The 25654-nt window shown below is 37.7% G+C and overlaps 1 protein-coding gene across 2 annotated transcripts in view; it reads left to right on the top strand.

Annotated features, from left to right (window-relative positions):
- Nucleotides 1-25654, top strand: part of Tmprss15 (transmembrane serine protease 15) — a 109782-nt gene that overhangs the window by 78207 nt on the left and 5921 nt on the right. For both annotated transcript variants that reach the window (XM_032899397.1, XM_032899398.1), the window contains 5 exons: nucleotides 6662-6757; nucleotides 9996-10045; nucleotides 10194-10380; nucleotides 19027-19208; nucleotides 21235-21330. In XM_032899397.1, the coding sequence (XP_032755288.1) occupies nucleotides 6662-6757; nucleotides 9996-10045; nucleotides 10194-10380; nucleotides 19027-19208; nucleotides 21235-21330 (611 nt within the window). The remainder of the gene's footprint in view (nucleotides 1-6661; nucleotides 6758-9995; nucleotides 10046-10193; nucleotides 10381-19026; nucleotides 19209-21234; nucleotides 21331-25654) is intronic.

The raw sequence follows: 25654 nt of genomic DNA on the forward strand, positions 1-25654 counted from the left end.
ATACATAAGAAAAAAGGACTTTGAATAGCAATTTTATGTCTTTGATGAAAGTGAGAAAGTTTTGTTTGTTTAGTGTTTTGTTTGTTTGGTTGGTTTTGTTTTTACATTGAGGTGAGAGTAATGCTAAGGGTAACGGTGAGTGTTCAATTGTTTTTTTTTTTTTTCTAAGAAGGAGATCCAAAGTTTCAGCCCAACCCATTCACATGAGATTTGCCTAGTAAAATCATTAAAATTAATATTTAAAGAACATTAGTGGGAAGTAGAGCTAGTCATTCATTTCCTAATTGGGCATTTTGTGAGGGGTTATTAGCTCTCTTAAGAGTCCTGTGCAATATATTCTTACCGTACCTGCCAGACTAGTTTGTTTTATCCTCTCATTCTCAAAGCTGGACAAGAAATGGACTTGTATCGGTGTTCTTCTTCAAGATGTTTGTAAAACCTTAGGTACTGTCTGTCAGTGTCCTAATAATTTTCAACTATATAGTCAAAAGCTTTAACTCATTACAACTATACACACACACACACACACACACACATACACACACACATACACACACACACGCGCACAAACACACACACACACACACATACACACACATACACACACATACATCACACACACACAAACACACACACAGAGGAAAGGGGGAAGGGTTGGGGAGAGACAGTGTTTTTACCAGAAATTTTACAGAGACAAGTTGCAGATGAAGACAGAGTGAGCCAGAGAATGAGAAGGAGCCAGAAGGTCAGAGCAGATCGCCAGGGTTAGTCTCGGGTCAAGCAGATCGATTCAGTCAGTAGCTGAATCAGTCAGCTTAGGAGGAGTCTAGGCCAGGACAGCTGAGTTGAAACAGCCAGCCAGAGTTCAGAAAGAACTAGAAAGGGGGAGTTTATTCAGTAGTAAGTCTCCAAGACAACAATTACATCTGGTGAATAAAAGATATTTTTACACATTTTATTGTATTTATTTATTTATTTATTGGTGGGTATGTATATGTATGTGTATATATGTATATATGTGTGTATATATATATATATACACATACATATATATGTGAGAGGCAGACAGAAAGACAGACAGGGACAGAAACAGAGACAGATGCAGTGTGGTGGAGGGGGAGAAGCTCTAAACAAGTTGGAAAAATAATTTTTACTCTATTAAAATGACTACTTAAGTAATTGCAGTAAATGTTGCACTTTACTAAAAGCATGTAATTCACCTGACATACAATTTACACCCATTTTCTCCTGCTTTAAAATTAAGCTAAAAATAACTGAGGAGCTAATGAGCTGCAGTGGTTTGACAGCTTCCCAACACTCATCTCTGATCAATCATTTCCTTATGTGACTGGTCAAGGAATGCCAAGTTACAACTCAAGAACAAAAACTGTAGAGATGATTTGCCTGGGTCTACACGGTCATCTGACTTAGACATATCCACATGTGCGCACACGCACACATGCATGCACGCACACACACACATGCATGCACACACACAAACACACGCACACACACACACACGCACGCGCACACGAACACACACACACACACGCACACATGCACGCACACACATGCACACGTGCATCCCCACAAATATGTGGACAATAAATAAAAACATAACTAAATAACTTTGATTAAAATAAAACCAGTAAGACTGGGGAGAATAAAGTGAAGGAGGAGATCCATGCTGCACAAAACACTCAAGACAGTGTCCATAGAGAACTCTGCCCCCTTGACAAGCTCCTGAAAACATCGTCATCCAGCCACGCTATTGGCTGAGGAGCCAGCAGTTTGATTTCATCCAAACACTATTATGTCTGTAAGATAACAGAGAGCGATGACAAGATTGACCCATTGATTCCTCTCTTTCTGTGAGTATGGGACCTTGCACAAAGAAGGGATTGATTGGGTCGAGATAACTTTTCTATTGACATTTCTTTGCTTCCATGCATGTGTCGCAAACCTTAAAGACCCGAGGTCAGGAAAATCTGAAATTTAACCCATTTACCTGCTCTTGAAACGTCTTCTTAGGCGAGTGATAGGTCTGTTGTTTTAAATGTAGTAAATGAACGAGATTGCCATTAAAATATATCCAGGTCAGACGTGGTGTTACATAACTGCCCACTGTTGAGACTGTCAGAGTGGGATACCTTGTTTCTGATTCTCGCTCCTGTCCACCAATCCCCTGTCTGTAAAAGCCCTGAACTCTGTCCTGCCAAATCAATCCCCCTCTTCCCCTCCAATCAGAAGAGAAAGACCTTCATTCTCCCCAAGCCTTTCTAACTTAATCCCACCTGGCTCTATTCATTGCTCACACCTTTCGGGGTGTGAAATGAGCTGCAGTGTGGGGCTGCACTATTTGTAGCATGCATTATTATTCCTTCAGCTTTAGTGTGTCCGAAGGCTTAAAACATCTCTACCTAAGCTCCTGCCGCAGGGAAGAAGCCTTATCTCAGCAAATGCACTCTGCGTAGCCAAACAAAGGAGAGGCAACCTAAGCAGGGTCTGAGAGGAGTGCCTAAAGACTGAATACCATCCAAGCAGCCTGGGGATATCCTCCTTTTCTCTCCCTAAAATTCCGTTATAAGTATATTTTTATACTCCCTCTGTGACCCAGAAAGTAATGATGTTTGTATGTAAACGCTTCTCTTCTCACACAGAATAGACTTTTCCTGCAGTCAGGAGAGCCTTTTAAGTGTATAACATTGTTAATAATGGTTTGGAAATAGGTTGCTAGGAGACACTACTATGTAAGCAGAATAAAGCTATATATGGTGATCCTTATGGTACTAAATCTCTAGTCTTTTAAGACACTTGTGGGAATGGGCACCTGAGTTCTCAAAATGAATGAATCTGTAAATTAATACAAAAATGTTTAACTACTTGCGGTCATCAAAGATTGTTTCTGTGTGGTGTAATAAATAATGTACTATACTGGCCTTCTTGACTCAATTTATACACTGTGAGAAAATTTTTTTTCAAAAATGAATAATGGCATCACGTAGAGTTACTATTCTCTCATTTTCCACGTATGGTTTCTTATTTTGTCCTGTGTTAATCAATGGCATCTCTTAAACTTTTGTTGCTTTGTATTCTACTTATTGTGAATCTGACTTAAACTATTTCTAGGGGGAAAGGATACAACTGAGTGGGCAGGATTTGGATTCCATACAGTCTACTTCTAACTAAGTTGCCGAATGGATACAAAGATGAGCTGGAAGAATACTATTAGGGTTCTGATGTCAATATTAAATGAGAAGATGTACACATGCGAGTATTTTATAGATTTTATTGTGAGGGTATCTAGCAAACTAAAGATGACAAGGGCTGAATCCCTGCAATCCTAGTACTCAAGACACACTCTAGTTCTCAACAGGAGGACTGAAAGTCCATGGTTAATGCAGGATGAACGAAGAGAGTAATATCAACCTTGGATACATAGCAAGACTGTCAATAAAACTACACAATTAAAGTACTTTGTTTCTTTATAATGGAACATCATTTTTGAAATTCCTAAGGGAAGAACATGTGTCTTCTATTCCTTTTTTTGGATATTTTTATTTACATTGCAAATGTTATTCCCTTTCCTGGTTCCATAAGCCCCCTATCCCATTCCCCTTCCCTTCTACTATAAGACTGTTCCCCCTCCCCAACCACCACCTCTTCCCGCCTCTACCCCGACATTCCCTACACTGGGGGTCCACCCTTGGCAGGATGAGGCCTTCTCCTCTCATTGGTGCCCAACAAGGCCATCCTCTGCTACATATGCAGTTGGAGCCATGTATAGTCTTTAGGTAGTGGTTTAGTCCCTGGGAGCTCTGGTTCGTTGGTATTGTTGTTCTTATGGGGTTGCAAACCCCTTCAGCTTCTTCAATCCTTTCTCTAACTCCTCCAACAGGGACCCTGTTCTCAGTTCAATGATTTGCTGCTAGCATTCGCCTCTGTATTTGTCATGCTCTGGCTGAGCCTCTCAGGAGACAGCTACATCAGGCTCCTGTCAGCATGCACTTCTTGGCTTCATCAATATTGTCTAGTTTTGGTGGCTGTATATATATGGGCTGGATCCCCAGGTAGGGCAGGCTCTGAATTCTCTAGCCTTCCTTTCATTCATAATACATGTGTTAAAGTCATTAAACACAGTCTCACCATGTATCACCAATAGCAGATATATAATAAGTAGAGTAGATTAAAATATTTATAAAAATTATAATTTAATATATTTTATTTTTAATAAATTTCTACAGATACTGATAGGTCCCTTCAGTGCTTATCTTAAAGAAACTTCAAAGGAACATGGAAAGAACAGGGAAATTGAATTGTCTAATATCCAAATGCCTTCAATACAATTTAATGAAGAAGTCTTGATGGTCTCCTTTTATTCATTAATTAAAACAGATCAAATAGTTAGAAGTCAAGTTGGAAACAAAAAGATAGAGCCTTGTATTACTCTAATAAATAGAGCTTGTAACCTGGTTCCCTTTCTATAGCAAATATTAGGAACATTTGAATGGTTTGTTACAGTAGCATACTGGGCCAGCAACCTGACTTTCTGGTCCCATTGATCTAAAGTGGTTCTGGGTAGTTTATAGTTTTAATTTTTAAGTTTCTGGAGTGACAGCTACTACTGTTGACAAAACATTGTGACAATGTCTCCTGAAAGATCAGAGGCCTAGAGAATCACCTAGAAAAATGCTCAAAGGTGACAAACCTTAGGCAGAATCAGGAACTGTCACTTGAGTGAACAAGAAAAGGAAGTTGTCTGAAGAAAGATTAGAGAGTAATTATCACCATGGACTTTACCCTCCCACCATGAAGTGTACCAACCAGTCCCAGTTCATGAAATGACCATGAACAAATAAAGCCTCTTTATGTTCAGGAGGCTTGGTACTTTATGTTGGCGTGATGAGAGCTACCAGAAGCCACACACTGATAATATTTAGAGCTCTTGATCTACACTGCTATCACAAAAAAAAAAAAAATGTGTGGGTCTTCACCTGTAACTGTCTTATATCAGAAAAGAATTTTATGACTCGAGCATCCTTAGCCTTCTACATCCAATTGTGCCCCCTTTCCCCTAAGCTTCAGCAAATGCATTGCACATAGCTATTTAATAAAATAATTCTTCTGCTCATGTGGTTGGAGAAAATAGTATAAAAATCCAAAAATAACAATAGCAAGGCTTGTCTTAATTTCGGGAATTTTATTAAAGGAAGATTAATGACTTTGTGTTCTTTCATTACGTTTATCTACTTATCAAATGAGAGTGAAATATACCAAATGTTGGGACATTAGACAGAGCATCTATTTTCCCAACTTCCTGTTCAGTGGCTGGAAGGCACCAAATAAGTGTTAAGTCTTTTGAGGGCTTTGGAAAGCCTTTTTCTTTTCATTGATTATAGGAATTCTGGGTGCTTCTGACCTATTTCTCATGCACCCAAATACTCGGTTATTTTTTGCTGTCATCCAAGGGAGACCTTAAATATTCTGGAGAGGCAACAAGCACACTCAACATGTTGCTTCAGGAGATAGAGACCACATCGTCTCCTAACAACCATAGATAACAATAAAATCAATATACCTAGAATCCAGAGTCGATGACGACAACGATGATGATGGTGATGATGATGATGGTGATGATGATGATGGTGATAATGATGATGGTGATTTTCACTGTGGATGATTTCCCATATGCATATTGTATCATTTTTAACCACCGCTCTTCCCATTTCCATGTTCTTCCCACTGACTTTCACATTTAAAGGCATAATTTAAGCGTAATTCTAAGATATTGATTGAATAAAAGAACAAAAAAAAAAGATTGGGATTGAAATTGAACTGTCTAGCTAAATTTTAACATACAAGTAAAATTAATTAAGAGAAACCTTCATTGAGCCTCACAGTAGATGGAGCAGATATCACAGGTTGTAGCTTAGAGGATCTGATGCCCCTTTACATGTAGGTGTCTTTTGTCTCTCTGCGGTGGCTCAATAGTTGGTAACAGTAGATCTAGGCTACAGAGGTCCTCAGAGCAACCACATGTCATCTCCCTTATATTTAGGACTACTTTGACTTTAAATTTAATGAGATATCAAAAACAAAACAAAATTAGAGAGTTAAACTCTGAAAATCTTATTTCTCTATGCTATTCTTGGGTGATTTGATTTTCTTGAAAGATGAGTTATACATGGTGAAAGAAAGGTTTAAATCATGAGCTCTGTGTTTATTTCTCTTATTCAAATTTAATTCAAATTTTATATGAGCTGATCCATTAAATTATTCACATCCACTCAATAACGCCAAATAGGAAAAAAAAAAAAAAAAACAGAACTGGAATCAAATCCTCGAGAGAAATGTGCAGCAACCTTGTAATATAATGTAGGATATTCAAACAAGTACTAAAGGCATTTCCCCAAAAATGACTATACTTGATGTCATTAGGAATAATTTTGTTAATGATCTATAATAGTGTTTCATATTATATATATTGAAAATGGATTCTTCTCATATATAATATACCCTGACCACAATTCCCCTCCCTCCAGCTTTCTCCCAAGTATTAACATAATTTACTTCAAATTATGTATCATTAAATAATTTAAAATGTAACATATTACTGTTGGTAATTTCATCTCCTGTTCATATGTCATTTTTCCTACTCTAGGAGTGCAAACTCATCAATGCCAATACTATCTACTGGAGGTGGACCATTTGTGAGATTAAACAAAGCCCCTAATGGCAGCTTGATACTAACACCCAGGTGGGTACTAAGATGTTTTATTTCTATTTGGCACATAGAACTAAATAAAAAATATTTGAGGACAATAATATGTCAGTGACACTACATATTGACCACATATATGTGAAAATTGCTCAATTTCTTTTATTTGTGTAATGTCAAGAAACATGTTTTTTTCCTTCTAATAGGATTGTTTGATTGATCTTAATTTGTATAAGACAGTCTAATAAACTATAAACCATTAATGTTCTGGTATACAGAGAGGGAGATGATATACCATAATACTATTCTTACTCCCATATTCTGAAGCTCTAAATATCATGAAAATAAATTGTAAGTCTTAGAATAAATATGGTAAAAGCTCCTCAGACAACCATCAAAAGACAAGGGGTTACATGAGAAACAAAAGTTATCTTTCTTAGCAAATAAATGTGAATTTAATTTTAAAATAATATAATTACTCCTATATTATATCTTTTTGCTATTTTAAGTTAGATCTTCTCTTATACCCTTTTTATGAAACAACAGCATCTATTCAAATGTACGTCATACTAAATTATGTAATTTCTCCTATTTAGTCATTAGTGGTGATTTTTGTTGGAAATTGATAAAATTGGCCTCTGAATCTTATAACTCCACTACAGACAAACTCCTGAGGAGAAATGACTGCCAGAAGGCATCAAAATTGCACTCTAAAAATTAGCATCCTATTGCCTCTACATTCTGTTTAACAGACTTGATTTAAAACAGCATCAGGTTATTCCGCTATTCATGAAAGCTAGCACTCCCGAAAGCCCAAGTAATAAACGTGTTTGTAAGGACTACATTCAGTATCAATAAAAGAACCTTGGGGGTTAGTACTGGCTCAGTGGGTTTGAGCCAAACCACCTGAAAGTTTTCACACAGGTTTCTCAACTTCTGAAATTCATGGGGTTCTCCAGTATGTTGAGAATTCTACCTATTAATAAATTCCTAGATGTAAATATTAGTAAGAAAGAGTAAAAATTAGTTTAAGACTATTCAAATTAATAGAATGCCTCTTTCAGAGAAGAACCATATTATTCCAGTTTTTCTTTTTCTTCTTTACTTATTCAGTTTACATCCGGACTGCAGCCCCCTCCGTCCTCTCCTCACAATCCCATCCTCGCAAAGCCCCTCCCCCACTACCCCTCCCTTCTTTGAGAAGAAACGGAGGCCCCCACACACCTGGGTACCCATTGGCCCTCGCAGATCAAACTGTAGCAGGACTAAGTGCATCCTCTCCCACGGAGGCCGGACAAGGCAGTTCAGCCAGAGGAAAGGGATTCAGGGCCAGTCAACAAGTTGGAGACCGTGCGTGCTTCAATTGTTAGGCAATCCACAAGTAGACAGCTGCGCACATGCTACAAAGGTGCAGGGGGCCAGGGGACAGTTTCAACTAATGTCATTGCCATTGTTACATCCATGATAGTTGAAAGAAAAACACTTTATAAAGATGCATCCTTTATACTCCGAATAGGAAACAAAGCCAATTAGCTAAATGTCTTTCATCCTTTCCTTAATTGGCCATACTATACCAATCTGGCAAAATGGAGACCCGTTGACTTGTTCAATCCCCTGGCTAATTAATGCTATGTAGTTACAACGTTTAGAATAATATGGAAAAACGGTGCTTTTTAGAGTATCCTTGTTCTAAAAGTTGTATGAAAAATAAGGAAGACGTTATCAAAGAAAATGTGAATTTTCTTGTTAAATAGAACTGAACTGCTTCTGTGCTTGGTTAAAAAATATTTAAGCATTGTTTGCTCTTTCTAAAGCCAGTAACAATGTCCTGGAAGCCATACTGAATATGGACTTTTATTGATGAGTACCGTAGATATGAAAAGTGTTTTGTGAGACTTGAAAGTATCCTATAATGCATTCTGTAAGCTACTTTTCATTCAAACACAGGTGGGCATCAAAAGGAAAGTTAATTGAGATTTTTGAGCTGTTTTATATAGAGGTATATGGAGATACTGATCATTAACAAAGTACATTTTCTTATATTTCTATTGACATTGTCTTATATATTAAAAGAGAATGTTGATAACAAACTATAGTTGCATCTTCTTTTAAATAAGTTTACCAGGAATGTTCTAAAAATATTGAGTTGCTTTTAGTGAACCATAGCATTGTTTTGTGATTCTCCTGATAAACTTTTCCCAAAGTAAGAGTCCGTAAGCAATATGCACACCTCATTTAAGTAAGTACATAGGTGTAAAGCATTTAATTCTATGTGTGGGCACACGTATGTAAATATTTAATGGTTGGAATATCCTCAGAGGCACAAGAGTGGCATTGTTATGATTCCTGGTGTTACACTGGCCTCTGCTGGTAGAATTGTATAACACCTCATAAACAATTTCGTTTTTTAAAAATTTTTTTGATCTATGGAAAACCAAATTTCAAAATTATATTTGGTGCGATTTCGGCAGTTTATGCACAGTTGATACTTTATAGTCTCCATGAACATGGTTGCCTCTTTTACAAGCAGAAGCCGCAGTTCACTCATGTACTTTCCAGAATGAATTACACAGCCTCCCAAAAGAATTCATCATGGACCATCCCTGAAGTTGATGGGACGGAGGCTGATTTTCATCAGTTCTTCTTTTTCTTACAGTCTTAGTTTCTACTACTTTTGTCACCAAATGGCCAACCGTAGTCTAACAGTATTGAAGGGTAAATCCATACATTAGCAGTTCATTAGCTTTAGTCATTACCAATCTAGGTAGCAGTAGCCAATCTCATCGTGTCCGGAATGAACCATCTCCTGCTGTGGCATATATAAGGCATGCATTACCTTTCCCCTGATTCCTCAGAAGTTAATTTAATTCCCAAGAATACTTGTGCTGTTCAGTGATTTTTCTCCAAGTAAGACATGTTTTGCACAATAGTAGCACCAGAGAACAGAAATACTGTGTTTCTCTAAGTAAAAGTTTTCTAGCTAATAAGGAAGAAAAGAAAAGGAATATGGTAATATTGCTAAAAAAAAATTAAAGCCTGTCATAGTGAAATGGGGAAGCAATGAAATCCGAGTTTGCTATAATCAAAATAATTCGTGATAAAAAAAAAAGCCAAAGCAATCTTAATCACATGAGAGTAAGTGGTAAGAATATAAACACAGCCCTATTTGACCATTGTAGGGCATTTTTTTCTGTGGATTTCAACTGTCCTGAATTTCCTATCTAGTACATAGATTTAAATGTTTATTTAACTAATAAAAGCTTTTTTTCTGTTACAGTCTACAGTGCTCCCAAGATTCCTTGATTCTGTTGCAATGTAACCATAAATGTAAGTATTTGTCACCCTTCAAGCCTTCAATTTAAAATTCCAAATAGAATTTTATGTCACTCAAAGCTATTTTGTTATCACTTCAATTTTCATAACTAAGTAAATTATCTATAAATAAAGCATATCCTTTCTTCAATTATTTTGATAGCATGTGGAGAAAAAATGGTGACTCAGAAAGTTGGCCCAAAGATCGTTGGTGGAAGTGACACCCAGGCAGGGGCATGGCCGTGGGTTGTGGCTTTGTATCACAGAGAAAGGTCTGGAGACCGGCTGCTGTGCGGCGCCTCTCTCATCAGCAGTGACTGGCTGGTGTCTGCTGCACACTGTGTGTACAGGTGAGTTCGCATATGACTTCTCACTAAATGTCAGTTATTCAAACTTAAGAGCCAGGGTGAGCCAAATGTTTACCATCACCAACTATTGGTGACTTGGGACAATGGCTCTGTGTTCTCTTTCTCAGGCAATAGAGATATCATAGGTATATCCACCGCTGCGTAAGCACAGCATGGTGCACTTTTAAGGGATATTAAGTAAATCTGACAAATTAAGGAAACATGAGGAAAACTTTCAAGAGTCAGGGAAGAGAGGGATCATCCAACAGGGAAAAAGAACAAGCCCTTGACATAATCTATGAGTTTGTATTGGACCATAGTATAAACACAACAAAGTTTGAGGTAATTGTTATACAATGTATTGGTTCTATGGCTGTCTTAGTTAGGATTTTATTGCTGTGAACAGACACCATGACCAATGCAAGTTTTATAAAGGACAACATTTAATTGGGGCTGGCTTACGGGGTCAGAGGTTCAGTTCATTATCTCAAGGCGGGAGCATTCTAGACAGGAATGATGCGGGAGGAGCTGAGAGTTCTACATCTTCATCCAAAGGAAGCCAGGAACAAACTGAGCATTCTCAGGCAGCTAGGAGGAAGGTCTCCAAGCCCAACCCCACAGTGACACACTTCCTCCAACAAGGCTATACCTTCTAATAGTGCCACTCCCTGGGCCAAGCGTATGCAAATCATCACAGTGGCCTAGCAGAGACTAAGTCAACTCTCAGCCCATGTGCTCAATGTATGCTCCCCTACCCAACCAGGGAAGTGATCATGTACTGCACATAGACTACTCCCCCCATAAAGAATGTGGACCCCATCTGTCCACTGGTCTCCTCTTTAGTTAGTTATGACTGTCTGCTAGGTGTTAGTTACTGGCTACCTCACAGGTGTCCAAAGTGCTACTCATCATTCTAAGTTATCGTTGTACTTCCAGCCTCCAAACATATACATAATTCTTCTTAGTTAAAGCTAGCTAACACCTTGTCCACAAGAGAGTCTGGGATCACTTTCCTGAAAAAAACAAAGGCTTGCATCGAGATTACGTTTCAGTGGCCTGCATTATAAACAAGAATATGTTTTTGTAAAATGGCACTGAGATATGTTTCCTGGAAAATTGGGATGGCGGTCTCAGGAAATTCAGCTAGCTGGCATGGTGACACTCACCTTAATTTTCAGAACTTGACTCTTATCAGGACCTCTTGGCTACCTCACCTCATATGAAACTGCAAGTTCTTTGTTTCTTATCCCTAATGTTTCTGCCCTCACTACTTGGCTCTAACTTTCCCTTTTAACCCCAACACCCTTTCCTACTTGATTGTGCCTTTATAGTCACCACCATGGGTCCTGGGCTATTTTCTCTTAAAACCTACAGAAAATGATTTCCTACCTCAGCAAGGAGTCCTTTAGCCAACAAGGTCATCTCAACAAATGCAAAAGAGCATCTCACTTTGTATAGCCCCAAGCCCAACCATGAAAATACAATTTCAGTTTGTGACATAAACTTATCAATAATTTTCCATAAAATTATGTATAAATTCTTATTAAAATATATTAATCATTCATTATATCTCCACATACAGACAACTTGACATTTTTATCAAGTCAGAAGGTAAACATTTCAAAATGTAGAACTCATGTTTATTGCATAATTTTTATTCTTATTCAGTTAGGTCAATACTTACTGTTAGCAAAGCCTCACTATGAAAAACACATGCACCCGGAGCCCTCAAGTTATAAACACATCATGCCTTAAAAACTTGTGCGTTAAATACCTTGTAAAGACTTGATTCGCAGGTTTGCATCTATGTTGACACTACACATAGCTAAAATTTAGAACTACTTTCCACATATAGCTTTGATTTTCAACAAGAAAGAGCAAAGTGCATGTCTAATTCAGGATTCATTCCCCCTCTTTAAAAGTAATCCTTTCAAATGCAGTGCCATGGAGGAAAAGGGAGTAAGTGGGAAAGGTGAGGAAGAAAAGAGAGAATAAATGTGGTGTGGCCAAGAAACACTTCCTCTACTTCAACACAAAGAATGCCAAGTCTTTAGTTACCAACTGGCATTTCCCAATGAAATCATAAAAGAAAGAAAGATTCCTCCTAAGATGTACAGGAACCTGATATAGAATTGATACCCTACATTCCAGAGCCAAGTTGATTCTCTCTCCCATAATTTTATCTAAGAAGATTAAGTTAAGTCTCCCTTGAGCAGCAAGAGACTCTGAGAAGGAACTGTGAGCTCAGACTTGGAGGAGAAAGATTTACATAATCAGATTAGAGTAATAAAAATCTCTTTCCAATAAGGACAATAAGAGTTACTAGATGTGTGCAAACAAATTGTTGCACACTTTCAGGGAAGACAGGAGGATATGTAGAAAGTGGGAATATGATTGATTCCACCTGCATCAAGATGCCAATGGCACCATGATAAGGACAAACTCAAAAGCAGGCTCACAGAAGTCTTAGACAAATGGCAGATTACATCCAAGCTATTACATCTGTCTCCATAGCTCTTTAACCTTACATATTGGTGAAATACCGAGGTAACTCAATAATAGCATTGCTTATAATAAAAGTGCCTCTCCTTGACCCTGCTGTCCTCTGACAATTATATTTGATCTGTTTCCCAACATACCATACGAAATAACTTGTTTCTCATCTGTACTAAGTATCTTCACTCTTGTCCTATACCCTTTTTTGAGCAAGTTCAAGAGATAATCTCTATCCATAACTGTATTATAAATGAAAAGTTTAAGCTTAGTTTGGTCTTTTCTGTTTGCCTGATGGTAGGTATCAATAAGCATATTGCTTTATGATCCTCAGGTTTGGTGAGTTCCTGTTTGACATCCATATTAAAAGAAATGATTTTTACATGTCCCATAGGCCTAGAGCATTACTAGTGACATCTTTCAATTATCTAGTCCATTAATGTACTTTTTGTAGGTCAGTGATACCAATATAATATATATTTAAACCACAAATACATGAATGGGTACAAAGGCAGTCCTATCATAAGCACATGTTCAATCAGACAGAACACAAAATGTCTTCATCTAATTTCAGTTTGAACACAAACGAATAAAGGTGAGAAGTACTAGAATTATAAAAATTCATAACTTTTCTGAAATATTTGCATTTTTCTACCTTCAGTCATTTAATAGAAATTATTTCTCTTACTAATTTTCTTGTATACTGCTTGGTGTCACTGGCAAAGCTAGAAAGTTTGACCAATTATTTTAGTGATTTATAGTAAAACATTTTAACAGAATAATAGACTGATACTATCAATTTTTATTTTAATTCACTAATTTTATCAGTAAAAATAATTTCACAATGAAAGAAAAACCATGATTAAGATACTCATTGAATTAAAACTACACAAATATGTTAGGTTTTATACAACCTTAGCTGGGCTTTTACCCAGCACATGAAGTGGTCGGCTCTTCTATGCTCTTTATCTATTCAAAAATCTCTACTGGATACTTTCCTAACATGCCCTTTAATTGCATGTAACAAATATCTTGCAATTATTAGACTTCTCTGACTTTATTTTCCACGTTTCTGTACCAGATCAACAAGTTGTCTCTATGAAGACATCTACTATCTTGGTTCATATATGAATCTTTATTTGTTGTAAAAATATAAATAAAAAAATATTGTTGGTCTTTTTTTTTTACCCGCTAGGTCTGTACCTTGGTGCCCCAAGATATCTACTGAAATCTCTTGGCGGGCTCTAACCCAACAGCTGAACACTTTCCTGCCTCAAACCCTCACATAAAAGGACACACAACACAACAATCTTTGAAGCCCAATTAGTAGAATCTAATTGCTTACTTAAACATACAAAACCGGTACCATCCATCCCGCCAGGAACATTAATAACAACCTGTAAATACACAGAGCAGAATCTTGCCACTCACCTGCCATCTTGTCCTGCTGCAACTACTTCTCTCCTCTCCTCCCCCTGTCTCCTCCTCTCTCCCCTAATCTCCTCCTCTTCCTTTCAAACTTCTCTCCCATCCATCCTTCCTCTCCTCAATGACAGGCCTCTTCTATCCTGCTTAACTACCTCCCTGTGACATCATCCTACAAATCTTATTTTCTTCCTCAGTTGGGGAAAACACATGTTTACAGACTTTTATATAATTAGGGTTATGAGTTCCTCAGTCTTCTCAAGTGTTTCTTTTCCTTTCTGCTTCTTATGTTCATCCAAAAAGTGATATTTGCTAAGAACTCACCCTGCCCTAAGCATTTTGCAAATAATTGGGCTTCATAGTGCTATATGGAGCAACAAAACTCCTGTTTCAGTAGTACTTACTCTAAATATTAAAGAATGAAAACATCCAAATAAATGCTTCAGAGAACGATGTGTGCATTAAGATGTGTGAAACCACCACAGGCAGAGTGATGGAAGTACTAGATTAGCAAGAGAGAGCTTCATGTTTTTAAACCACGAATACATGAAAGGGTAGAAAGTCAGTCCCATCTATTCTAAGCACATGTTAAATCTGATCTATTTGCGGGAAGAGCTAAAGAAATAATGGACAGATAATATGATTATATATCTGCCTAGGAACGAAAACACTCTGTTGTAACAGTGTTGTAGGCCTATTATAGAAACCTCAAGAATCCATGCTACAAGTGGGTTGGCTCTTAAAGCAACAGGAATAACATGGGATATTGAAGCACAGTCTAAATGATGAGTCTTAGGCCGTCTAAGAGCCCTCTAAATATCTAACAGAGGTTATCTAATCAGACTGGTGTGTGGGGATGAAACTGCTAAACAAGAGTGGCACTAGAAGGAGAAATAGAAATTGATGGCGGTAGGCCTAGGATCACAGCTGAGGATGATGGAAATACAGTAATAATGAGACACAGATGTAAAGGTACAAGGAAGAATTAAAGGGACAATAGGTAACAGTGTGGCCTTGACATCACTACAATATTGAGAGGAGAGAAATGAGAACAAATAGGGAGTAAAAGAAAATAAAATATCTTATATTTATACATTATTTCTGAGCTATCTTTTTATTGAAAATAGATTCTTCTCTCAAGCAAAACAATGCAAGCACAATTTCCCTCTCTACACTTCAACCACTTCCTCACCTACCTTCTCCTCCAGATCCACTCCCTCAGAAAAGAGCAGGCCTCCAAAAGAGGACAGCCAAATAGGACAAAACCAGATAAAAGATGACAAGGTGAAGGCCCTCATATCGAGGCTGGACAAGGCAACCGAAAGGGAGGATAAGAGTTCCGAGAGTAGACAAGAAAGTCAGAGATGCATCTGGTCCCACTCTTAGGAATCTCACAAGAACACCAAGCTAAGAGCCCTAACATACACTCAAAGAACCCATTGAAGACCCATGTGGGCCCCATGCTTACTGATTTAGCATCTGTGAGCCCATGTGAGTCCTGCTTAGTTGATCATGATCTCCTTGTGTCCTTGATCCTTCTGACTTCTACAGTCTTTCTTTTCCTTCTCCCGGGGGTCTTCACTGATGTCCTGGGGGAGGGACCTGACAGAGACCTCAAATTTAGACTTCCCACAGTATGTCTGGCGGTTGGTCTTTATTGATACTGGTCAATTGACATGTGGGTCTAAATTCTAGAGAAGCAATACTTGAAGTATAATAACATGCTATTGATATTTGAACTCAAAGCATCACTGGATAAACTCATCTCTGGTGTAAAAGTAGATTTAAAAAAAAAAGACAATGCAGACTTCTGAAATGTTCCTATAATTAGAGCATGATATGAAAGAGATCTGGATGGGGAATAAAGAAAGAGGAGTTAAGTCAAAGGAAATCATGAGAACACAGCCTTTCTGGGAGCTACACAATGGTGGATTGTGCAAGGGTGATTTCTTGTGTGTCTGTGAACAGTACACAGGCAGATAATAGGGATTTTTAGCTCCTCCCAGCTTCTTGCTTTCCAGTACTTACACAATATTTAGACTCACTCATAGAACAGGAATTGACCATGTCTTCTCTGACTAATCGCCTTTCATAGTGCTACCACTTCTCTCATGCTTTAATTTTGATCTCTTTGGCACATATTGTAGATTCACGCCCTTCAACCAAGTTATTATGCTGACTAGGATAATTGGGATAATTTTGAGTCAAAATTTGTTGAAACATGGCCATTATCCAATTTAGTCTGATATTTTTATATTTTTCAAAACAGTTCTTTATTATTCTTAAAGGTCTTTTTACTCTTGTATCAATTTACATTCCAGAAACATTTTCATTTTTACTCCATAAAATTATAATTGACTATATATACTTCCAGGGGTTTTCATCTTATGTAGAAAAGGATAACTGTAGAGTCTAAAACCCCTTCCTAGGAGAAAGCAGAGTTTTAGACAAATTTACAGAGTCTGCTCTTGTGCCATTTTTTTATTGTAGACAATGGATTAAGTTTACACTCACAAAAGCCTACTTATTTTAATGTCTATTTCACTCTCATGTTGCTCTTCCATGACTCTCTTGCTAGTTTTACTTCCTAGAACATCCATACCTAAACCAACACCACTAGTTGGAAATAACACTGGTTTATCCATCTGGTGCAATAATAATTTCCTAGGAAGTATACTTGCCTTTGAAGTTACCAGGTGGAAATTGCACACTGCTTCTCACATCCCTCCCTAGCTTCCTTCTTCAACTCTAAGATAAGCATTTTTAGCACATCTGACACATGGAGGTAAAATTTGCCAGAGTCACAGCCAATGTATACATTCAAAGAAGCCTCATCCAGGTAGCATCCAAAGGATTAGGATTTGCTATCCATATGACAACCTGTCCACTTGTCTTCTGTATCTGTACAGGAGTATCTGTTTTTCCTCTGCCTACATGCCTCCTTTTTTCCCTTCCCTCCTTCCTTCCTTCCTTCCTTTCTTCCTTCTTTTCTTCCTTTCTTCCTTCCTATGATTTTATCACCTGTTCTTTCTTCCTACTTTCTCCTCTATTTTCACAACATTCTATTCTTTCTTTTCCTCCATCTCTGCCTTTTCAGAGCTGTGATTAATCTGAAGACCTTGCTTGTGCAAGCCAAGTGTCCTACCACTGAGCTATACTTCCAGACCAGAATGGCTAGAATGTAGAATCTGTGAAGAAAGAAAAAATTGAAAACACGAATAATCCCTTTTTCAGATAAAATGATATCCATGAAGGCTTTTCTATCTACTGCACTGGAACCAGAAGCCACATAAACTCTTCCTTCTATAAATTGCCTTTGTCATAGCATTTTTTATAGCAACAGAAAAGTAAGTCATATAATGTGAAAAGATGTTTGAGGGGACCGGATAGAAGAATAATAGTATTTATTGAGCTTCTTCCGTAATTTAAGTAGGAATATTAAAATGAGGCCACATGCAGAACCCAGGAAAGTTGGTTTTCAAAAAACTAATAATACAGTAGTAGATAACAGAAGCTAGGGAGAGCAAACTAAGAACAATGGAAGGAATGTTAATCAAAATATAAGGCTAGCAAATGCTTGAATTACCCTAGATGCAAAGAACACATGAAACTCAAGACGGATGATCAAAATGTGAATACTTCACTCCTCCTTTAAAAGGGGAACAAGAATACCCTTGGCAGGGAATAGGGAGGCAAAGATTAAAACAGAGGCAGAAGGAACACCCATTCAGAGCCTGCCCCACATGTGGCCCATATATATACAGCCACTAAATTAGGTAAGATGGATGAAGAAAAGAAGTGCTGGCTTACAGGAACCAGATGTAGATCTCTCCTGAGAGACACAGCCAGAATACGGCAAATACAGAGGCAAATGCCAGCAGCAAACCACTGAACTGAGAAAGGGATCCCCGTTTAAGGAATCAGAGAAAGGACTGGAAGAGCTTGAAGGGGCTCGAGACCCCATATGAACAACAATGCCAACCAACCAGAGCTTCCAGGGACTAAGCCACTACCCAAAGACTATACATGGACTGATCCTGGACTCTAACCTCATAGGTAGCAATGAATAGCCTAGTAAGAGCACCAGTGGAAGGGGAAGCCCTTGGTCCTGCTAAGACTGAAACCCCAGTGAACGTGATTGTTGTGGGAGGGCAGTAATGGGGGAGGATGGGAGGGAACACCCATAAGGAAGGGGAGGGGGAGGGTTAGGGGATGTTGGCCGAGAAACTTGGGGAAAGGGAATAACACTCAAAATGTAAATAAGAAATATGCAAGTTAATAAAATAAAAAAAAGAAAAGAAAAAAATATAAGGCTAGAACATAAGGTAGAAGTTAGTGTTCTTTTGCAGAGCAGTGTGGCTACAGATAACAGTGATGTCTCAAAATGGTGAATGAACTCATTTTGAATAATTTCCCCACAAGAAAATAATGTTAGAGGAGATATATAATACATACATACATACATATATATATATACATATATATATATATCTTAACCTAAACATTACATCATATACATGCCAGCATCCAAACATCAAATCTTAATCCCTAACTATGTCCAGTGAAAAATAATAATAAAACTCACTTTAACAGAAGCAGTCCATAGAGGAATCATGGATACTATAGAATGGAAATGCTACAGAGTTCCAACTTTTTGTGTTATATATCTTCTGAAAAGTTCTGTTCTGGAAGGAAAGTTTCTTGAAACTATTTTCTTATTACAATCTTCAGAAGAAATCTAGATCCAACCAGATGGACAGCAGTCCTGGGCCTGCATATGCAATCAAATCTGACTTCTCCTCAAGTAGTAAGACGGGTGGTCGATCGAATTGTCATAAACCCTCATTATGACAAACGAAGAAAGGTTAATGACATTGCTATGATGCACCTTGAGTTTAAAGTAAATTATACAGGTAAGAGAACTATATCTAGTCATCTAATATGCTGACAGCAATTCAAAATGAGACTTGAAATGTCAATCACAGCAGTACAGGGTGAAGTCATAAAAATTGGTAATTCTCTGCAGGCATTTTTATAACCTAAATGCAATTGAAGTATAAAGGAAAAATTGTGAAATCTCATACATCATAGTGTTTGAATCCAGCTATAGAGAAGGCTGGTAAAATGAACTCTTAAAGTTCTCTAAGGAAGAGGCTTCCGGGACTGCTCACGGTGCCTCTATTTGCCCTGGAATAGAAACATCGGTCCATCTACCACAATGAGCAAAACAAGACACAAGGAGATAAGAGAACAGGTTAATGAACTATGTTACCCACAAGCAGACATGGAGACATTACAACTCTCTGTGAAATTAATTCATTTCTTCAGAATCATATAAAATAATTATCCTGATTATGCTCATGTTTAATATGAGAACCAAATTTATGAAGTTGGTCTACATGTGGATTGTGAGAAAGCAGACCAGTGCAGTCCTTAGAAGCACCACACTTCGGGGGTCATCTTCTTGTTTCTATTTTTCTTGTATCTGTGTGTGTAGTGGTAAATAAAAAAAAAAGAAGAAGAATCTAGCAACCCACGCTAGTGCCAGCATCGTAGGGCCACATGACATCTGTGGGGTATTTTCATCTTAATAAGCAAAGTCGATCATCTTAATCATCTCAACCCGGCTCATCAACTCCATCCCACCGGCTGCTCTCTGAACCCTGTAGCAGCCGCCCTCTTGTAACTCTCCTGCTGTGAATTCTGCCCACATTCCCAGTATCCACGCCCTGTGGTTACAGTCACAACTCCTAGTAAACCATTGAAATCAAAACTCAATAAACTTGTAATTTAGCAATCAGACTTATATCAGTAAATACTCACCCCACAAAATGTCTACACCATTAACTCTAAACCAATTAATATTAATGTAAACTGCCCACCTAGATAAGACAAACTGTCCTATAAAAATCCATCCCTTATGAAATATTCAAACTTCCTGTGGCCCTTTGAGGCCACAGAGATCTGGGTCGTCCTTCTCCTCCTCAATCTTAGTTCCTCTTTTTCTTTCTCCTCTCTCTCTCCTCCCTTCAAAACTCTGTGCCTGCCTTACTTCTTCACTGCCCAATCACAGGCCTTGCCTTATCCTGTGCCTGCCCTCACCTGCACAGGGACAACAATCTACAGTGGGCATCAGATGTTCACTGAAAATCTAATTACTTGTAAGTTGATGCTGAAAGATCAAACATGATTCTCCCATGAGATCCAAATAGAGCAACTGTTGGGGAATTGGTTTTGATATGGTTATATATGCCCAAATATTTAAAAAAAAATCCAATATGTTTTTCTTAACTAACATTTTGGAGGAACATTAAAAGGGCCAGCAAGACCCCTCCACAGGCAGAAATAAGTAGGCAGAGGCACTTTCTTGATGGTCTGAGTTCACTCCTGGATCCTTCAAGATGACAGGAAAGAACCAGCTCTACAGAGTTGTCCCCTGACCTCAGCATGCAAATGAGTAAAATTTTACATACATGTAGACATACATCTATAAATATATACATATCTATGCATGCATGCATGTAAACATACACATATAAAGAAATAAATAAAAATTTAAAAGAGCATTTTGAACATTTTACAAAATTGGAACTATTCTCCAATGTGTACCATGACTATTTAAAAATCAAATACAAACAATGAATCCTGAAGTAAGGCGTTTGGGACAAAAAAAAGGATTAGAGAATAAACTAGAGGAATGCAGTGAGACCACCAATACCATCAAATCAAACACAAGTAAACAATGATCCTGAAAGCCTCTGTCCCTTATTATCTGAAGGGATTCCAGTATAATGAAATCAAATACAACATTTTAGATTAAATGTTGGAATTGGTTGTTTTTAATTTGTTAGAAACAAGAGTGGCATTCTTTCTCTCTGTGTGTGCTTGTTTGCCGTTATTGTTCCTCTGTTGTTTATTTTGTTTTGCTTGAGTTTTTAGATTATATACAGCCTATTTGTTTACCCGAAGAAAATCAAATATTTTCTCCAGGAAGAATGTGTTCAATTGCTGGCTGGGGATATAGTAAAATAAATGGTAAGTTATCACATTCAAAAATGAGAAAATGTTTACTAGAAAAATGTGTACTACTGAAATTTGCTGTGGATATTTTAATATTTTAATACATCTCTTATTCTACTATAATTGCAGAATCTGATAAATTGTCTGGACTATGTCAATGTTTATGCTTGTCTGATAACACCAATTGTTTTCAGATTCTTTTCAGGACTATAACATCTTGAGCAGAGTTTTGAATGCTCAGTAAAGCCAAGCCAAAAAGAAAGACACTTTTGTCTGGAATAATCACCTGAGTTCTATAGTCACGAATATTATAGTCATGATAGCTAATGGCTTCAGATGTATTTAAAATAAAATCCACAAAAAAAATGGAGAAGCCTAGTCTCAGAATGAAAGTACTCCCTTTGAAAATATCCTTTGGAGAAAATGTATGTAATAATTCAGTGGCTTTCTAGCCTTTTGGTCTCATGAGACATGGTGACAAGAAACCTCAACACGATATCATGCATGGCCATGTGTAAATACATTGTTTCCCTTCGGTTCTTTACTTCACTTTTGAAGTGGAATGAGGGAGAGGAGCTGGATCAATATGACCAAGGAATTCTGTATGTATGTGTGGATATACTAAAGAATAAACACAAAATAATCTTTTAAAAAAGTGAACAAAAGCAACTTGCTCATTAAAGGAAGCGCCGAGGTTTGAGGCCAGTGCTCACCTGCTTGCTAGCTCGGCATAATTCTCTATAACAGTCACACTACCCCGCTGACAGTACGTTATGGCTGCTGTCCGCAAGGTATATTCATGTCAAAGGCTACATATGTTATTTTTATTTCCTTTGTTTGAAAAATGTGATGACTTATTACTCTTGAAACTAAAATAGTAAAGTGACCGTGAGACGGACGCTTTATCTTTCAAACTTCAAAAACAAACGACTTTTAGCCACAATATAGACATGAAAAACAAATTATCTGCTAACAAGATTTAAGACTCTTTATTTCATGTAATTTTTTTTCGGAGCTGAGCAAGCGTAACCTCTTATTGTTCCTAAAATATATGTTTAATTGAATTAAAATGTCTCTAAAGGCCATGTGGAGCCTGAAGAAGAAGACATCGTCAGAAATCATTGGTAATGAAATGGCCAGACTGTGTTTCCAGCCTTCTTACATGTTTCCATGAATTTTATGAATTTCGCCTTATGATTTATGCCTATTCAATTTCATAAAATCCCATTTTCTGATCCTAGGAGTATATTTTATTAATTAATTATCTAAGGTATTTGAGAACATATTTTTCAGTATGAAGAGATGAGGAGAAAATGGTTTAAGTTAGGCAAACAATGCTTTAAAATAATCAAATTATGGCCATATGTCATTTTGTATTTATATCTGTGCATTGTCTCAATCATCTAAAGAAATAATGCTGGAGAGATCAGTCAGCAGGCAGTCAAGTGTAGACTGTTCTTTTACAGAACCTGAGTTCAAACCAATGCGGTTACCTCATAACTAACTGCCATTAGCTCTAGGTTTAGGGTACCAGACACCCTTTTCTGGCATCTGCTCTCTTGTGCAACGCTGCACACACATACACATAACTTGAAAGTAATAAAAACAAAAATTTTGTAAAAGAAATAAATATTAAATATAAAGATATTGCCCCTAGTTCCCTTTACAAAAGAGCTCTGTTACTTATTCAAACAAAATTTATGTTCAGGGTCAAGTACAAAGAGAGGTTTCTGGTTTTATTGTAGTTTTTCTCTAAATATTCTTTTATTGGATATTTCTTTTTTTTACATTTCAAATGTTATCTCCTTTCCCAATTTCCTCTCCCAAACCCCCAAAGCACATCCCCCTTCTCCCTGCTTCTATGAGGGTGCTCCTCCACCACCCAACCACCCACTCTCTCCTGCCTCCCTGCCCTGGCATTACCCATGCTGGGGCATCTAACCTTCAGAGGACCAAGGGCCATGCCTCCCAATGATGCCCAACAAGGACATCCTCTGTTACATATGTGGCTGGAGCCATGGGTTGCTCCATGTGCACTCTTTGGTTGGTAGTTTAGTCCCTGGGAGTTCTTGAGGTATTTGGTTGGTTGATATTGCTGTTCTTCCTATGGGTTGCATATCCCCTCAGTTACCTCAGTCCTTTCTCTAACTCCTTCCAATGGGGACTCTGTTCTCAGTCCAATGGTTAGCTGCTAGCATCCGCCTCTGTATTTGTCAGGTTCTGGAAGAGACTCTCAGGAGACAGCAATAGCAGGCTCCTGTCATTATGCACTTTTGGGCATCTGCAATATTATCTGGGTTTGGTGTCTGTATATGGGATAGACCCCCAGATGAGACAGTCAGTAGAAAAAAGACAACATTTTCAACAAATGGTACTGGTTCAAATGGTACTGGTTCAACTGGAGGTCAGCATGTTGAAGAATACAAATCAATCCATTCTTATCTCCTTGTACAAAGCTCAAGTCTAAGTGGATCAAGGACCTCCACAAAAAACCAGATACACTAAAACTAATAGAAGAGAAAGTGGGAAAGAGCCTCAAACACATGGGTACAGGGGAAATTTTCCTGAACAGAACACCAATGACTTATGCTCTAAGATAAACAATAGACAAATGGGACTTCATAAAATTGCAAAGCTTCTATAAGGCAAAGGACATTGTCAATAGGACAAAATCTCACCCAAGAGATTGGGAAAAGATCTTTACCTATTCTACATCTGATACAGTGTAATATCCAATATATTCAAAGAACTCAAGAAGTTAGTCTCCAGAGAATTAAATAACCCTATTAAAAATGGGGAACAGAGTTAAACAAAGAATTCTCAAGTGAGGAATATCTAATGGCCGCAAAGCACCTAAAGAAATGTTCAATATCCTTAGTCATCAGAGAAATGAAAATCAAAACAACCCCTTCTACCTCACACCAGTCAGAATGGCTAAGATCAAAAACTTAGGTGACAGCAGATGCTGGCAAAGATATGGAGAAAGAACATTCTTCCATTGTTGATGGGATTTCTAGCTGGTACAAATACTAGTGGTTCCTCAGAAACATGGACATAGTACTATCTGATGACCCAGCTATATCACTCTTGGGCATATACCCCAAAAATGCTCCAACATATAACAAGGACACATGCTACACTATGTTCATAGCATTCTTATTTATAATAGCCAGAAGTTGGAGAATAACCCAACTGCCCTTCAACAGAGGAATGGATTCAAAAAATGTGATACATCTACACAATGGAATACTACTCAGCTATTAAAAACAATGATTTCATGAAATTCTTGGCAAATGAATGGAACTAGAAAATATCATCCTGAGTAAGGTAGTCCAATCACAAAAGAACACACATAGTATGCACTCACTAATAAGTGCATATTAGCCCAAAAGCTCAGAATTACCCAAGATACAATTTACAGACTACATGAGGCTCAAGAAGGAAGAAGACTAAGTGTGAATGTTTCAGTCCTTCTTAGAAGGGGCAACAAAATACTCACAGGAGGAAATACAGAGACCAAGTGTGGAGCAGAGACTTATTCTGACAACATACAACCTTGATATTCACAGGGCAAATGACAAAGAGGTGTTCAATCTTCCTCATCGTTTTAGTCTTAACTTGAAATCTGCCAGGTTTTAGGACACAGTGGCAGGCTGTGTGTTGTTTACTTGGGTAGAATCATGGAATCAAGAGCTATTTGTCCATTCTTTTCCCAACTCTGTTCACATTATAGTGCTTATATCTTTAAATCACCCATTGTAGATTTGTTTGTCATCAGAAGAAATGAGGGCATATTTGAGACAATTTCCCCTAGATAACAAATAGCTACACATTTAGAAACATATACTGAGTTGTGTGTGTGTGTGTGTGTGTGTGTGTGTGTGTGTGTGTGTAAGTATGTGGTGAATTGCACTTAAATCACACATATAACTAGACACACACCTTGTTTGCTTTCTTAATATAGTAATTTTCTTAAAGTGTAAGTTAAATGGCATAAAATGGGATGGTATATGTTTTTACAATACTGCCTCACAGATATAATAAGTTACATTTAAGTTTCTACCACTTTAGTGCCACGAAATAGAATCGCTAATCAGGAAGAAGTGCTTTTGTACCCTTTCTGGAGGGACTAGCACCTGCTTGTTTCACAAGCTTCTTGGGAATAGTAGGTTAGTAAGGAGAGATTCGTACTTCTAGTGAGTGATTCGTTATACAAAACAAATGCAAATACACAATGTTAAAAATATACTTCCTTTCTCTTCACCTGTATGGGATGGCAAGCTTATCGCCCCCAGAGCCGAGCACAGTTCATCGGAGCTTTGTCCCCTGCTCAGTGTGC

This window comes from Rattus rattus, chromosome 4, assembly GCF_011064425.1.
Source record: "Rattus rattus isolate New Zealand chromosome 4, Rrattus_CSIRO_v1, whole genome shotgun sequence".
Taxonomy (NCBI): Eukaryota; Metazoa; Chordata; class Mammalia; order Rodentia; family Muridae; genus Rattus; species Rattus rattus.